The sequence below is a fragment of the Phacochoerus africanus genome, chromosome 3 (genome assembly GCF_016906955.1).
Source record: "Phacochoerus africanus isolate WHEZ1 chromosome 3, ROS_Pafr_v1, whole genome shotgun sequence".
Classification (NCBI taxonomy): Eukaryota; Metazoa; Chordata; class Mammalia; order Artiodactyla; family Suidae; genus Phacochoerus; species Phacochoerus africanus.
The window spans coordinates 7734899-7752577 of NC_062546.1; the positions used below are offsets into that span (position 1 = coordinate 7734899).

Below are 17679 nucleotides of genomic sequence, written 5' to 3' on the forward strand. Positions count from 1 at the left end.
TTATTCATAACAGCCTAACACTGGAAACCACCTCCAAAAGGCCTTCGATAGTTGAATGGCTAAACAAACTATGGCATATTCACACCAGAGAATAATCCCTAGCAATAAAAAGGAATGAACCATTGATACCCACATTACTCATGACAATTCCAGGGAATTATGCTGAGTTAAAAAAATGTTACATCCTATATGGTTCAGTTTACATAATATTTTTGAAGTGATATAACTACAGAAATGAAAAACAGATTGGTAGTTGTCAGGGCTTTAAGGCTGTGGGGGGCAGAGGGGCAGCTACAAAAGAAAAATACGCAGGACCTTGTGGTGGGGGATGTTCTGTGCCTTGATAGCATCAATATCAGTATCCTGGTTGCGATACTTGACTATGGATGTGAAAGATGGCACCATTGGGGGAAACTGTGTAAAGGGTATGCGGCATCTCTCCGAATTATTTCTTACACCTCACACCTACTTTTATCTAAAATTTAAACATTTAATTTAAGAACATGAGACAGTGGTTCTTAACCTTTTTGAAAATTGTAGAGGGTGGGAGGTGAGAGCGCTTGGGATACTGAAGTCTGGATCTCTCTAAGAATCTCATAAAAGCTATGAAGCATCACCAGAAAAAAATCATTTGCCTCCTCTCTCCAGAGACCATTTAAGGGTTCCACTGAAAAACACAGCCAACAGTTACGTTCTCTGACACACAGGGTATCAACAAAGTCCTAAGCCTTTGTTCTAAAACACTCATAAAGCAAACACAGCCCCCCAGCTGCTTCCAGGTACTTATCCAAACTATACACATCTGCATTCTAGAAATAAGTTATTTTAAAGCCATGTATCTGTGGCATTTCTAAACTCCCAATTTCATCTTGAATTTCATAGAACAGGGGTTTGTGGGAGGAAGGCTTCATAATCTCTTCCTGGCTTAGAATTTCCAAAGATTTTATTTCCATCAGACTGGAATCAAATTCCAGAGTGAGAAGAAAATCCAATTTCCCCTTCTTCATTTCACAAAAATGAAACAGGGAAGGATCTGCAGATGTCTTTTCACTTCAATATTTGAGCTGTTACTCAAACTAATTCATCCTTAACTATTGTGAATATATTAATCTTGTGTTAACAATACAAGTCCAAAAATAGACTGTCAATTCCTTGAGGTTGTTGACTATACTTGTCTTATTTAAGGTGGTTTTCTCTGAGCTTCTTAACACGAATATTCAACTTAATATATATCTGATGCATGATAAAATAAATGAAAGCAAATATATCCTGAATGAAAACTTAATTCTTAAAATGCCAAAGATAATGACCCCTCCACACACTCACAAAAACCACAAAACTGCTTTAAAAATAAATATCTCTAGCCACTTAATGAATATCATAAAAAAAAAAAAACCTATCCTGGCAGATGTGGGAAAAAAATCACCACATCAGTGATGTGGTTTATGTCTACACACAAAAGTCACTAAATTGGCCATTCTTTGCCTAAATCAGTTTAGGAATGATGATTAAAGGTTGGCTTTATGCATAATTAACCATACCCTCCACAAGGACCATTGAATAAAAATAACTAAAACACCAGCTGGAAAGCATTTCTGACATGGAAACCAGGGAAGCTGATTCAAATGGGGCTAACACACTGAGTAGACCTGACTCAGGCACCTGTATTCAGTCTACTGACCATAAATGTCACTACTGGAAGTTACCCCCAAAGTCTTTTTCCCTCGAGGAAGGAAGGAGAAGAGGGCTTCACGCGTCTTACTGAATGGCTGCCTGTGTTCGCATGTGCATGTCTACACACAGCAGCATGGACTGAGAGTATATGATGAATTTATTTTATTCCTAAAATTTTGACGTTATGAACCTAACTTTGCCATGGCACCCTAAAAAAATGCGCAGATGCCTGATTATCTCTAAATCCAAGAACCCTAAATGAAATATTAAACCACTCTGGCATAGTGGGTCAAGGGAAACAGAGAAGCAAAGGCATAAGAAAATACGTCTGCCTAAAATGTGGCCACGAATTAAACATTTTACAAATCTATTCTCTGCCACCCAAGAAAAAGATCCCCAAACTCACAGAGTTATGTCCTGCTCTGGTGGGCTTGCTCAAACCAAAGTTACATGGGGAGTTCCCATTGCGGCTCAGCAGGTTAAGAACCCAACTGGTATCCACGAGGATGAGGGTTCGATCCCTGGCCTCATTCAGTGGGTTACAGATGCAGCAAGCTGTGGGGTATGTCACAGTTGTGGCTCAAATCCGGTGTTGCTGTGGCTGTGGCAGTGGCTGGAGGCTGCAGGTCTGATGCGACCCCTAGTCTGAGAACTTCCATATGCTGCAGGTGTGGCCCCAGAAAAAAAGCAAACCAAACAATAACAAAGTTACATGGAGATGAGTTTCTCTTGATATCTTTGCCATTTATCTAGAGATCATGAAAAATCCGACGAAGGCAAATATCTCTCCCATAACCTCAGGGGTCTTGTATACTAATTATTTCATAGATACTAAGTTTGTTTTTCTAAATGAACAGCGAGTTCTTTGAGGATGAGGCCTATTGAAGTAGGAGAGGTTAGAATAACAACCACCCTAAGCATTATCATAATCTAATAGCCCTAATAGTAAGACAGAGCAGTAAAACACATTAATTGGGTTTCCAGTGCGTCAAATATTGTGTTAAGCCTTTTATGAAGATCACTTTGTAGGTGGGTGTTGTGAGTCTCCCTATTTTTACAGAAGCCTGCGCCTTATCAATGCTAAATAACTCACCAATAATCACATAACCGGTCACCAAAATGTCCAAGGCCATGGTCTTAAACCAGTACACAAGGATGGATTCGCTCATTCATTCATCATTCATTCATTCAGTAAGTCTTCATCAAGTGCTTCTCCAAGCTGGAAACTGTTCCAGGCACTGGGATTCGGCTATAATTAAAAGACAGTGCATGGATGCAACTAGAAATTATCATACTAAGTGAAATCCAAAAGAGAAGGACAAATCCCATATGAAATCACTTATATGTGAAATCTAAAATATGACACAAATGCACCTATCTACAAAACAGAAACAGACTCACAGACATACAGAAGAGACCTGTGGCTGCCAAGAGGGAACAGGAAGAAAGTGGGATGGACTGGGAGTTTGGGGTGAATAGATGCAAACTATTACATTTAGAATGGACAAGTGATGAGGTCCTACTGTACAGTGCCCAGGAAACTATATCCAATCTCTCGGGATAGACCATGATGAAAAATAATGTTTTTAAGAAGAGCATAAAAAATAATAATAACAAAATACAGAGAGGTTCTAGCTGGGGATGGAGGCAACCAACACATAAAATGTACAGATGAGGATGCGGGCTCGCCGGGAGAAGAGGCTCTTGGTAGACAAGAGCAGAGAGATGATATTTAAAGGTAAGTGATCGAAGGGGGACTGCACGGCGAGAAAGTGAATAGTTGTGAATTTAAACCGAAACTTGCCTAGTGGACGAGCCACAGCAATTACTGATAGGGAAATTTTCTCCACTGCAAAGGAAGAAACCAAGTGAGAAACAGTTATACAATATGCCACCTAAGCCACATAGTCAGGTTAATGAAGTGCAAACTGCCAGATCCACTTCTTCTAAGAATACATTTTGAGTGCCTTTTGTGGATTTGTCAGATAACTGTAGGCAGCTGTTCGCCTTTCCCCCTCCACAGCCCCCCAAATAGTAACATCAACATTCTTGAACAAATACTGCACCCAGAGCACAGCTCAAGACCTCCGTGGACCACTGGAGATGAAGCTGGAGAATGAACCTGTGAAGACACTGAGGCTTTTAAGTTAAATGAGCAGAATTTCATTACGCTTTTAGATGTTTACGGAGAAAAAAGCAAGTCTGATTATTTAATCACTTAAATCGTTTAGGATCTCAACTAAAGGTGATCACGTATCTGCAACCCATCTGAAGGGGTACGGCCTTAGAATTTTTCATGGCCCGTTGGAAAATCACTTAAATGTCTATAATGTGTAAAAATTTCATCCGGTGAAAATATCCTAGAACTGCATAAATGTTTATGATTTTGGACATTTCTAGACAGAAGGATTAATGAAATCAGTAACTCTTATATCCTTCCACCGATCCTAACTCATCCTTGATTATACCAAAGAAACAATACTATCAGAATCAACATGATATGTTTTCCTTGCATTTTGACAGAGATTATCTCATACAATACTCATAATCATTAAATAGCGTTCACTGTACAGACAGGAAAAATGAGGCCAAGAGGTCAAGGGTCATAGAGCTAATGAGTAACAGAAGCAGAATTTGTTCCCTTTTCTTCTTTTTCCAAATCTGAGGGGTACGCCCTCGCACAGCAACTGCTTACCATGAAATATTATTTTCCTGTTTAATTATAAGCCCTCCCAAACATGGTTCTAATCCGCAGACACTTGTCTGGAGTCCATTAGTAAAACCACCCTGTTATATTAGTCCCTTAAGAGGCTTCTGAATTGCAAAGTCAGGCATTCACTGTGCAGTTCAGTCCATAGATGATGTGCACTTACTGAGTGCCTGCTGTGTACCAAACGTACTGGCCAACCACTCTTTGAGACTTACACATGGCACATGATGTTCCAGGCCATCCGCCTAGATTAATGCTGCTGACATTTCTTACTTTGGAGTGGGGGTCGTCCCTGTGCAAGTTCCTTGAAGCCTTCCTCTTGAGGCCTCCACTGCAACTTCACTTTGCTGTGTTTTCGGACCACTACGTCATCAGCTTCCTCAGTTTATGATTACATATTAGCAGACATAATATAGATTAGAACACTTTCTGAAAACTAACTGGTGATAAAACCAATCTTAACAACAAATAAAACCAGATTTGGATGATTATATTTTTGACCTTTTCTCTCCATGAGCAATACCCATCATTCGAGAGATGGTCGAAAACCTATTCAAGTGTTAATACAGACAAAATGAATAAATCCTGGGAAAGTTGGGAAAGTACACTGCTGGTTGGCATCCAAAATGCTGTAAAATATAAAAGGAATGCAAAGTAAACTATATTTTCTTTCCTTTTGCTTCAAATATCTGTCCATAAACATTGGCACACACATAGGACTATATTGTGTCAGCTGTAAAAATATAGAAAAATAATCTCAATTACTATAAACTAGAGAGTTATGGTAACCAGTCTTTCAAATAAATCACCATGTGTCACAATTTGGCATCAACTCTGATCCTTATGAATAATTCACATTTTGTGCATTAATAATTCATGCCCTCTTTCTATTGGAATGCTCTCTAGCACAAGAATGGATGTCTCTTACCAATTTCCTCAACTGACATGATGGAGTAAATCTAAAATTAGAACGGTGTTTTTCAATGCTCCTTTTAAAACGGTAACACTTGGCTGGCCCATAGGTTACCCAAAATACAAAATTCTTATTATTTCTTGCCCTTTGCATGACAGTCACTAGGTTAAGCAATAGTTGTTCCTATTGATAAGAATATTTACATAACATAAAAGAAAACCAAGGAAACTCAGGGTTAATAGGGATTGGTTCGTTCTGTTATAGGTCTCCCTAATTATATATTTATACATTCACAATAACACAGGGCATAGTTGCTAAAACATGGTACCAAGGCAGCCGGGGCGGGGGGGGGGGGACCAAAACAAAACAGACAGGAGTTTTTAATAAATACAGATTTTCCCACCAGCAGGTTTTCCTCTCTAGCTGTTTAACACAGTGAATTTTCTTTTAGTTTTCAGTAAAATTATCTGGCACACAAAAAAGCCCAAAGAGCAAATAAGAGAAAGGTACCAGTGACATATATTTGTAAAGAAAGAAGATCACTTTATCACTATAACTCTACTCCCACTGTGGCCATTCCTCATCCTTGCTGATATTTTTTCAGACATTCCAAAAGTAAACTTTCCTTCCCTCACTCCCTCGCCCAAATAAACAAATCACACACACACTAAACACACACAGCAACAGCACTTGACATAAGGCAAAGAGAAAAGAGTCTGAAATTTCAACAACAAAAAGAATCATTCCAGGGTCCCCCCCCCCACCCCAGAATTAGGGTGAGTTCTTTCTGAAGTCGATCAATGAAAGTGCAAAAGGGACAAGGAGCAAAAGGGACGGGGTTTTAAGAGAGGAGCCATCCTCGTGCCAACTCTGCGCCCTACAAGTACCTTCCGCTTCATTCATGCTTCCTTTTAGTACCTATTTAGGGAGGGAGCACTCGCTCAGTGCCAGGGATTATGTTCCGCCCTAAATAATCTTCCAGCGGGCAGCCAGTGCGTATTCCAGCAACAAAACCACAACCCGCCTCTGCCAACACCTGGGCGGGGGCTGGGTCACTGTCCAGGACCCCGGAGTCCGAAACCCTTTCAACTTGGCGGAAACCTCCCCTTGGGGTCAGAGGGTCACGGGGCTGTTCACACTGAGAGCGTTTGCCCTTTCTCAGCCAGTCGATCCATCCCCTGGAAAAGTTAAGTTGGCAGCGAATGGGAAGAGGGGCACCCGGCAGGCTCAGCACCCCCTCCCGGGTTTCTCAGCTCCAACTCCCATGGCTACCGAGAAATATTTATTTCCATTAGATGGGCTCCAGTGGCTACTGAAGCCGAACACGCGGCCACCATCAGAAAGCCAAGTCATCCGAGAGATAAAGATAGATTCATTACACACCTAGACCCGGCCTTAGAGGGGCAGCCCCAGCAGATGTGGGTTTCGGCTGAGAAACCACAGCGCGATTCCCCAGCGCGCTGCCTGGAATCGCCTTCCACCCTCGGGGATGCTGGCTAAGGATAAAGACAATTGAACCGGCGAACAGTAGGGAGGGGGGGAAAAAAGGATCGATACTTACCCCTAGGCGTCTGCTCCGGATCCTCACGTACCCTTGCTTCACTATGTCATTAAAATTGGAAGCCATCCCGGACAGCCGGTGACCCCCCTCACCCAAGCGCACGCACCCTAAGCGGCTGCAGGGGAGGGCGGAGGGCAGGGGCGAGAGAAGGCTTTGGGGTGGGGGAGGAGAAAGTGGACGAGGTGAAGCGGCGACCGCGGCGGCCCCGGTGGGGCTTCAGAAGGCGCACATCACTTTCTGCGTCCCCCAAAGCCTGAAAGTGGGCGGCCGGCTTGCAGCCACTTTGGGGGAGCGCAGAGAGCGCGCAGCGCCGCGAGGCGAGGCTGGAGCGCCGGCGTCAGCTGACTCATCTGCCAGCCTGCCAGGAGGAGGAGCGGCGGCTGCTCAGGGATCCTGACCAGCCTCCTCCCGGGGGCCCGGGAGGAGAAGGAGGAGGAGGAAGAAGAGAAGGAGGAAGGGGTGGGGGTGGAGGAGGGCGAGGAGGAGGAGCCCGCGCGGCCCGGGCGCCCGGCGGTGCCACCCGCAGGCAGACGCACGGAAATGCGCGCCCCCTCCCCCCTTCCCCACCCACCTGGCCCGACCCGCCTCCCCTTCCGACCCCTCCTCTCGTCCGGGACCCCGACTTGCTCCTGCCCGCCCCCCGCAGCTCGCCCACACCCGCCGAGATGAGGCTCAATCTCTTCTTGCTCCGGGCTTATTTTAGATGGAGAGGAAATTTCACTTTTTTTCCCAGCCGCCGCCTACCTCGCCTCTCCCTTCGCCCCATCTCTTCCCTGAGAAGGACTGGCTTTGACCACTGTGGTGCGCGTGTCTAGGGGGGCGGTGTTGCCACGGTTTGCCTTGACCTTGGCATATGAGGGGAGGGATATTGCCCTGGCCTAAGCTGCGTGCTTCCTTGGGTTTCCTTGGCATTCTGGACCCAGCTCTCCGATGATATCATTTGCCACATTTTCCTTGTCTGAGCCTGTCTTTCCCGCCTGAATGCGAGTTTCCCAGGGCCGACCCTTCGCCTCATTAACAAGTGTACCCCCAAACCTTACCCCAGCGCAGGTGCTGAAGACATCCTTGGTGTCAGGCATCCTCTAGGCCCTTTGCGTGGGCTCATTTAAACTCCTCTGTACCCTATAAGGTACACCCCCACCTTATGCGAATACCAGAATCATATTTATGCCTCCCTAGCCTAGCAATAGAGCTCCTGTTCACAGCCATTGCAGGATACTGCCTAGAGAATAAGATACTGGATTTTACAGGCACCTGCCCCTGAAACATGTTTGAATTGAGAACAGCTAACGTAGAGTGGCATCAGGCATTAGGCATTGTGCTAATCCTGTAAAGGGAATCACGAGATAGGTACCATCATCCACCTTTCATAAAAACCGAAGCTCAGAAGAGTTAAGAGACTTGTCTCAGGTCCTGCAGGAAGGGAGGTGTGTTGACACCAGCTCCTGGTAAACACTGTCCCACGCCCCTTCTGAAGAGCACATGCCATGGGAGAGGGAGGTTACTGGCTGTTCCCAAGGAAGCCCTTTCTAACCAACTGCGCTATCCACAAAGGCCAAGACGGCATCAGAAATTTCACAGTTCTTGTGCACCGGAGGTGACCAAACCAAGGCTGGGGACTCGGCGATACTGAGAAGAATCATTTATTTAGTAGATTCTTTGACCCAATGACATCTGAAGGCTTTTCATCTCTAAGATTATATGAATCTTTCCTTTCTCCCTTGGCAACGTGAGCTTTTCTCACTTTGGTTTGATGGGTGTCAGTTCAAGAAGAGAATCACTCAAGAATGTGCCATAGGGGAACTGAGGCTACACTGGGACAATCAAAAGCAAATCTTCTGGCAGGGAGAACTCTTTCTTGTTATATAGTAAACCATTAGCTCTGTCATCCTATTGTCATTGACTGTAAATGATGTTTTAAGTTTAAATCTCTCACCAACAGAGGATGAAATAATAATAATAAAAAAATCATTTGAAGAGTTCTTTTTGAAGGCTTAGACCTTAAAAAAAAATTACTGTCCATGGTTGCCATGAAATAGACATGGAAGGCATTTAGCCAACACATCGTTCGTAGACTAACATATAGTATCATAGAAGCAAAGAATAAAGGAATTTAGGCATAAGGCGTCTGAAGCGAATGGCTCGAGATAACAGAAATAATTACTGAAAGAAATTGACTAAGAAATCCACCCCCTGATAGCTAATGTTGAGTTTTATCAACATCCATAAATAATTAAGCTAGAAGTGAAAAGTGAGGAAACTAGAATCAAACTAGAAAATAGCAGACTAGATGTGAAGAAACCAGTGATTTTCTTATTTATTTGCAAGATGAAATCCAGTGTATGGTTTTGCTTGTTTTGGGTGAAGTCAAACTGATACACCTGCAAAATATACAAACTGTGATATGCTGTTCAAGGACAGACAGCCACTTATGCTTGTCCAAAATGTGCTCTACACAACTGTTGCAGAAGGGGAAAGGAGTAATTCACAAAGATACACAATGTCAGTAGTGCTTATAGAGTTGCACAGTGCACAACTTGCACAACCATGCATTGCCAAACAGATACCCAATCACACAAAATTGTTTCACTGGAGATAAGTCTGACACAAAAATCATTTCAATCCCTATTTTTAACTCAATTTTTAATACTTAGAACTTCCTATTTGTAGTATCCATTTCTGTCTGTTTCCTTAGCATGCAAAGTCCAATGATGGTTCCAATAGTGATCACCATTTTCACTTGGCCTACACTTATCCCCTGCTCCCAGTCTTGTACCCTGCTTTCCCTCAAAGGTACTGATTGGTTTACACCCAGACACATGACCTAAGTTGATGAATTAAGAGTTAATTACATGACTTTTGCTGAATATCAGGGCAAAGGTTCACACTGTCATTGGCTGAAGTGGAGTCTGCCAGTGGATGGATGCAGCCCAGGAGTTTTGGGAATGGAGGCCACACAGAAGAAGCAGAGCCAAGAGATAGAGAAGCAAACCAGGAGTTCCCGGGTGGTTCAGAGGGTTAGGGATCTGGCATGGTCACTGCTGTAGTGCAGGTTTAATCACATACCATGGACCAGGCCAAAAAAAAAGCTCTTTTTTTAAATAAAAAGGAAGCAAACCAAATCCTGATAGTACTGTTTGAATCCCTCTATCCAGCACCCCAGGAACCTCTTATGTTATATAGGTGAAACTGGTATAACAGACCTCAAATGATAAATTCAGTAGAGTGGATATTTGCATGGTAGGCAGTGCCAGGCCACCTACTTGCCAACCTGCAGGGCCATCTGTGTCAAGAAGATGTGGAGGCCCAGCAACAGCAAGGAGCCCTTCCCCTGCCCAGTTGTGTCTAACTGTCTAATACATCTGAAGCTGGGGTAACAATAGGACCCCAAAATGCAATGACTTAGGTTTGTTAATATCTCACGAAACAATTCAGGTGGGCAGATGGGAACCTCAGTCCCATAAAGTCATCCAGGGACTCAAGCTGGTGGTCGGTTCTGGACACGGTTTCCATCCTTGGGTAGTTAACTGCTACTTCCTAGGACGGGAGAAGAGAGCATGGAGGGAAAACAGCCTCCAAAGATAAATTTCATCCAGATATTTCAAACCTCTCTTTCTCTTGTGTTCCACTGACCAATGTGTTGTCATTGTCCCATGGCCACATCTGTGGTCAAGGGTCAATGGGGGATGTAGTCTCCATTCTGGCCTGGCTCTATTTCTCGAAGAACAAAATTGCATCAGTATTGGCTGGGTCAACGGGCATCTTCTATCTTACTGGGGCCACTCTTGGACTGCTTAATTACGCACAGTAAACAAATTCCCCTTTTTGCTTAAACTAGCTCAGACTGAGGTATTCTGTCATTTGCAATCAAAAGAGTACTGTTGAAGGCACCCTGGAGGCAATCTGAAGCCTCAAGAATCTCAATGAATTGGTATACAGACACACCTTTTAGGCACAGATTACTTGAGAAAATTCCCAAAATGTTCATGGCATTTTCCCATAAAGCTATATATAGGCAAAGGTGACTGTGAGCTCAGGTCTAATCCAGTCTAATCTCTGTCATTTGGGAATCACTACCCTCTCAACTCTGAACGATTCTGGAGGAGTAGAGGGAGACAGCCACTATCTCACCCTCCATAGAGCTGGACACGGGATCAAGTCCAGCCAATCAACACATACCATCCTTGGACATGGGAACTGGCACAGAGATGGGCATGTGACCTAGAAGATCCAATCAAATCTTCCCCGGGGTGAACAGATGAAAAAGCTGAGATATGCAGCTACCTGGCCATATTGTTTCCAAAATGTGAGCCTCCTGGAGAATAGAGCTAAGAAAGGAGAAAATGAGATTCACCACAGAGCTAGAGAGAGAGTCATTCCTGAAGCCAGAACTACCTCTTCCATGGCTCAGGGATAGGATCTCTTCTTTCTGTTTTGTCTGGTTTATTTGAGCCCAGTTGATTTGGGTTATAAAGAGCAGGCTTCCCAGGGCTAGGACTAGGGTGAGGCAAGTGGGGCACTAACAGTGCCAGACTTAAGGAGGCACTCACTGGCAGGGCTGCTTGAGTGCTGAACCTCCATTTGCAAGACCCTGAGAGTGAGTGCTCCTTAGGCATCCTTTCTAAGAGCTTCTTGTCCCCTCCAGTCCTGGCCCTGATACTACTGTCTTCCTGAGCCAGCTCAGGCTGCTGTAACAAAATACACAGACTGAGTGGCTTAAACAACAGAGGCTTATTTCCCACAGCTTTAGAAGCAGGGAAGCCCAAGATCAAGTGCCTGCAGATTCCACTTCCTGCAGGGAGCCTCCTTGCTATGCCCTCACATACCAGAGAGAAAGAGAGGGCTCTGGTCTCTTTCTCTTCTTATAAGGGCGCTAATTTTATTCATGAGGTCCCCACCCTCATGACCTCATCTATATCTCATCACCTCCCAAAGGGCCCACCTCCAAATACCATCACACTGAGGGCTAGGGCTTCGATGTATGAACGGGGGCAGGGAGAGAAAAACCTTCAGTCCATAAACTCTATCTTTATTATAAACTAACTTTCTTTCTTTGGGCCAAGGCCAAAGAAAGAAAGGCCATATATCCAAGTTCCCAGGCTAGGGCTCACACCTGAGCCACAGCTGCCAGCCTACGCCACAGACACAGCAACACAGGATCCGAGCCGTGTCTGTGACCTATACCACAGCTCACAGCAACTCCGGATCCCTGACCCCCTGAGTGAAGCCAGAAATCGAATCTGCATCCTCATGGACACTAGTCAGCTTTGTTTCCACTGCGCCACAATGGGAATTCCACAAGTGTAATAATAAAAATGAAAGGCGTGTCAGTTTAAAATGGAATACATCTTAGAGTACTCTTCTCTTACTTGGACATCTTATTGTTCTGAAATAAAACTATTCATGCACTGAATAGAACTTTATAACCAGAGCATGGCAGAGGCAGGCATTAACCTAAAGGTTGCTGAGTCCAGGATGCTCAGAGCAGACGTCCACTCTAGCTTGAAACACGAACAACTCATGCCTTGCCCTCTGCATTCCATTCAGCCTGTTACTATTATTATTATTTAGCTCTTTAGAACGGGCAATCCAGAAGCTTCCGTAAGTTTTCGGGTGCCCAAGCTTCATCAAAGGAGGTTGTATTTTCACCAAGTACCACAAAGGATCAGGGCAGAGATAGAAATGGCACTTGTCCAAATCTTTACCAAAAATAACTTGAGCTTTGGCCCTGTCGCCTGCTGCTCTCCGTGGGAGTGTCACAGAAACATATGCAGTCTTTCCTCTGACAAGGTGAGACGACGCGAATGAGAGGGATCAGGCCGTGGCTGAGGAGAGAGGTTGTGTGCTCTGTGGCCGGTTCCCATCACCAGCTCTTAACCAGCTCAAGAAAGATGGCGTGGGCGATGACACCAAAATCAGGTGGAAGAAGGCCTGGGAGCAGGTCTGCCTCAGTTATGCACCGCTTGGCCCTGCTTCCTTCTTGAACTGGACAGATACTGCCTGAGCATCTGCTGCGAGTGGACGGCGTCCACGTTAAGCTTTCTCTCTCTCTCTCTCTCTCTCACACACACACACACACACACACACAAGTCCATGTCCTCCTGGAGCTTATACCCCAGGAGGATATAAGAGAACAAAGAGACAAGTAAGCACACGATGTGGACAGCTGCAGATGGTACTAGGGAACGAGTGGCGGTCCACGTAGGAGCTCACCAGCAGCCCTCCTTTAAGTAAGAGAGTCAGAGAGGTCTTCTCTGAGGATGTGGCTTTGAAGCCAAGACGGGAAGAGAAGCAGCAGCAGCTGTGTGAAATGTCAGGGGAAGGGCATTCCAGCCAGAGCGAAGTGCACCTAAAAAGCCAGGATGCAGGAAAGAGCTGGACAAGGTCAAGGAGCTGAGAGGAGAGTGCGTCTCAAGCTCAGCATCCTTCTTCCTCCTGGGAGTGGTGGGAAGAGGAGTCCCAGAGAAAGGACAAGACAGCCCAACCCTCGTCCTCACGGCGGCAGCAGGGGGACTGCATCCTACCCAAAAGGGAGAATCGTGAAAGGGCTGCTGGTTTATATTTTAAAAATATTATTCTGTCTGATGAATAAAAAGTGGAGTTGCCTGGTGGCTCAGTAGGTTAAGGATCGATCCAGCGGTGTCACTGCTGTAGCTCGTGTCACTGCTGTGGTATGGGTTCCATTCTTGGCCCAGGAACTTCCACATGCCACAGGTGCAGCAGGAAAAACTGGTGAGAAGGGATTGGACTGGAAATCGTGAGACCATATAAAAACCTAGCTCTAAGAACCTTTACCCAGGTAAAGAGAAATGAAGCTTCCAATGAGAAGATAAATTGATATCAACTGATATACTTGTTTTGTAGCTTAAGTAATGATATCTGTTAAAAATTCAAAACTTTGATAATTGCTTTACCCTAGGTCCTTGACAATTCCAGTTCTAGAAATGTATCCAAAGGCAGAAATACTTAGTTATAAGAATATGCACTGCAGTGTGGTTTATGCTTATGTACATATTTATATATATATTATACATAAATACATATTTATATATGTATTTATTTATATATACATATTTATAAAATAATTATATATATATATATATATATATGCATTTTTTAACATGGAAAAGTGTGCACATACATGTAGCCGAATTTCCAAAGAAGCTAGGATTGCCGAGAGGTAATCATTCCCCACTAAACTTTGCTTCTTGAGAAGTGCTTTCTCCAAGCCTGAATGAAATCTCCAGAAATCCTCTGGCCTTTTTGACCTGTACCTGGGTAATAAAGAGTCCATTTCAGCTTTGTAACCATGTCACGCCAAGACCTTTCAATTTAGGGTTTATCACTTAGCCCAGTTCAGGCCTGGGGGTGGGGTGGGGGTTGGGAACAGAGTCTTCACTGATGCTTCGCTCTGCCTCCCCTTCCATGGAATAACTACAGGCTTCCAAGACCCCCAGGACTGGAGTCCAGGGGAAAAGAAGAGGCTAGAACACAGAGTCCTGGTGCTCCAAGGTTTGCCTTGGGATGGAGGCCCTCTGGGCTGCCAGTGGAGAAAGATTTGCACATAACGGTTGCTCTTCCTCTCCTGGAGCTTTTGGGAACTCGTTAGAGACACACTTGTTGAGGAGGCACCTTCAGTCCCTTTCCCAGTCTGGCTCTTCTTTACTCCCTCCCTCATTCCAGTGCTCCAGGCCTCCATTGGGCTCCCTTTGCCCTTCCAGAAGCTCCTCTTGATGGAAATATTCTCTTTTAATTTTCTTTGGCCACACCCACAACATGCAGAAGATCCCAGAATGTCTCTCTGCCAGGGACCCTTCCTTCTCTAACTGCTTTATCCACAATGTCCATTTAGGCCTATTTAGATCAGCTAATGCAAACAAAATGGTTTTGAACTACTTTTTTTTTTTTTTGTAATTTCTGCACAGATGGCCCAGAACCTTGCTTTGGAATGTTTTTTGGTTTTTTTTTTTTTAATGCACGCCCCCCACACTTCTCCTGGGCTTATGATGCTTCCGCTGAAACGGAGTCAGAGGGAAAGGTCACACTTTATCATTCTGCTCCAAATCCATATGACAACCCTTAAAATGGATGCAAAAGAGACCCCTTCTTATGTGTTTGTTCACCAAATATTATATACGAGCCAGGCTTGCCAGGCATTGAGGAGTCAGGGGAGCGGAGAGAAAGAGACCAGACTCTACCCTCGCGGAGGTGATGGTCCTAGGGGAGCACAAGACGTTAAGAAAATATTCAAATGTGTCAAATTATGCCCAAAAGACAGGGACATGATGTTAGGACAAGGAGATTGGACCTGACCCCTGTGGAAGATGGGGGATAGAGAAATCAGGGAGCTGAGAGGGGAAGGAGAAGGTGATATTACCTGGTTGAGGGTAGGGAGAGGATGCAGGAGGGGAGTAGGCTGTGTGCAGGTGTCCCAGACAGGAGAGCACGTGGTACATTTAGAGCAGAAAGAAAGTCAAGGTGACTGGAACTGGAAGAATAAGAAGCGGGTAGAGGGTGATGGGGCCAGAGGGGATAAAAGGGCTTCTTATACATTGATTGTAAATGATCTATGCAATGTGACCCTCTTTTTAAAAAAGTATACACATATATACGTATATACATGTACATATATACATACCAGGTAGACTGTATCTACACTAAAATATTAGCAGTGGTTATTTACGGGCAGAAGTGAAGGAGTGAAGGTGTTCTTTCTCTCCTGTGTGTTTTGCTTTTAAATAAATTCCAAATGCAATTTTTTTTTTTAACAAATGGACTTTTTTTTAACAGTTGGACCTCACGTGCTACGTTTTAGAACCAAGGACACCAACGTGAACAAAAACCTCTTGTGAACTTGACTTGGATACAAATTTGGGAATCTTGTGATCGCCAGGCGTCTCCCTGATTTTCAAGTTTCGTTTCTGATGAGAAGGGCCCTCCTCTCTGCAGCTCCACGCAAGGCCCACCCAGGAAGAGCCAGACCAACCAACCCAAGGGGAAAAGACCGGAGAGAAGCCACTAGATGATAGTGGCAGCTGCCATTGACAGAGCGCTTTGCCAAAGCGAAGCCCGCAGCCAGCAGTTGTTGCAAGAAGATTAGAAGTCCACGTTTCGGAGGTCTCCTCAGGGCCCCTCCCCTAGTGCACTGAGTGACTGGCGAGCCTTTAATTTCTCCTGCGTCATAACCTGATCTGGAAAACAGAGATAAATGGGACCAGCCTTATTGGTATGGTCTGCTGACGTCCCTTGATAAAATGCACAAAGAGGGCAGTCTGGAGTTCAAAGGGTTCTGCCAATGTTAATTAGTCCTCGCGGTACCCCAAGCCCTGTAAGAGCATCCACATTTCAAGGCTGAAGGACCCGAAGCAGAAAGAATAAAGGACTTGTCCAGGGACACAGAAGGAGCCTGCGTGAGAACAGGGATGAGCAACCGGCAGCGTTGGCAACCAAAGCAGCAGCATTTTCACATCTGTCGTAAAATACAACTAAATTGTGTCTGGGAGGTTTTTATTTTGAAAACATAGTGTCTGTGTCGATGAATCACAAGGCAGCAAGAACCCAGATGCATTGACAATAAAATATGACAGGCAGATCCATTTGCAATTTTAGGAACTCCTTTCTTAGATGGATGACAGTAATTAGCTGCTCACATCAATGCCACTTGTATCTCATTGGCCAGAGCCTAGCCACATGACCTTGGCCTCACAAAGAGAAGGGAAAGTGGAGAAATGCAGGTTTTACTCAAGGCAGCCATGAGCCGGGCTAAGTGCAGGCGTCTACAGCAAAGGCAGAAGGGCTGCTGGGGTGGGGAAGGGATCAGAGAAGCTGAGAAGATGTAGCTAGGAAGCTACCAGGGACAACTGGTCCTCTCACTATTCTAATAATCTTAACATGGCCAAAGCCAAATTCACAGTCTTTCCAACATTATCTCCTTCTAGTATTTTCAAATTACATCAGTTAGCACGTTTTGTTTGTTTTTCTTTTTTTCTTTTTACCTACAGCACCTACAGCATGTGGAAGTTCCCAGTCTAGGGGTTGAATCAGAGCTGCAGCTGCAGGCCTACACCACAGCCATGGCAACACCTTGCAATGCAGCTTGCAGCAATACGGGACCCGTAACCCACTGAGGGAGGCCAGGGATTGAACCCGCATCCTCACGGACACTATGTTGGGTTCTGAGCCACAAGGGGACCTCTTCAGTTAGCATGTTTTTAGCTGAAAAGAGCACAAAGCTCAGCCGCTGGACTCTCAGATGAAAGGCATTTATTGACGTAGGCGATAAAGCCTAAGATGCCACTACTTTTTAGGTACGCTGCCACTTGACGCCCTCATCAGGAGGAAGAATGACTACTGACTTAACTTTTCATGCCAGTGGCCAACCAGAATAATTTTAATAGCTTTATTAAGGTATAATTGACATTCCTCCAGTGTGCATATAGAAAGTGTCAAATTTCATAAGTTTGGACAAACGTATACACCTGTGAAATCGTCACCAAAATCAAGATAATTAACAAACCCTCCCCCCCCAAGTTTCTGCATGCCCCCCTTATCTCAACCATCACTATCTGTGGTCATTATTTTGCCATATATACATGTATCAAACCAACAGAAGTGTACCTTAAACGGATACAATGTTAGCTGTCAATTATATCTCAATTATATCTCAATACATAATTGAGATACATTATATCTCAATTATATCTCAATACATTGGTGTAGAAAACGTACTTTCTACACCAATTTTACTACAACCTACCTTTTCCTTCAACTCTTTCTGTGGAGACCTGTCCAGTTGATTCACTCAGATCTAATCATTAAGTG

The 17679-nt window shown here is 44.5% G+C and overlaps 1 protein-coding gene across 2 annotated transcripts in view; it reads right to left on the bottom strand.

Moving 5' to 3' along the window:
* The window catches only part of DOK5 (docking protein 5), a 153236-nt gene extending 145932 nt beyond the window's left edge, over positions 1-7304 (bottom strand). Inside the window, exon 1 of one of the 2 annotated variants that reach the window (XM_047770821.1) lies at positions 6859-7304. In XM_047770821.1, the coding sequence (XP_047626777.1) occupies positions 6859-6924 (66 nt within the window). In that variant the 5' untranslated portion in view covers positions 6925-7304. The remainder of the gene's footprint in view (positions 1-6858) is intronic. The other variant, XM_047770822.1, reaches the window with a different exon arrangement.
* Positions 7305-17679: the final 10375 nt, after the last annotated feature.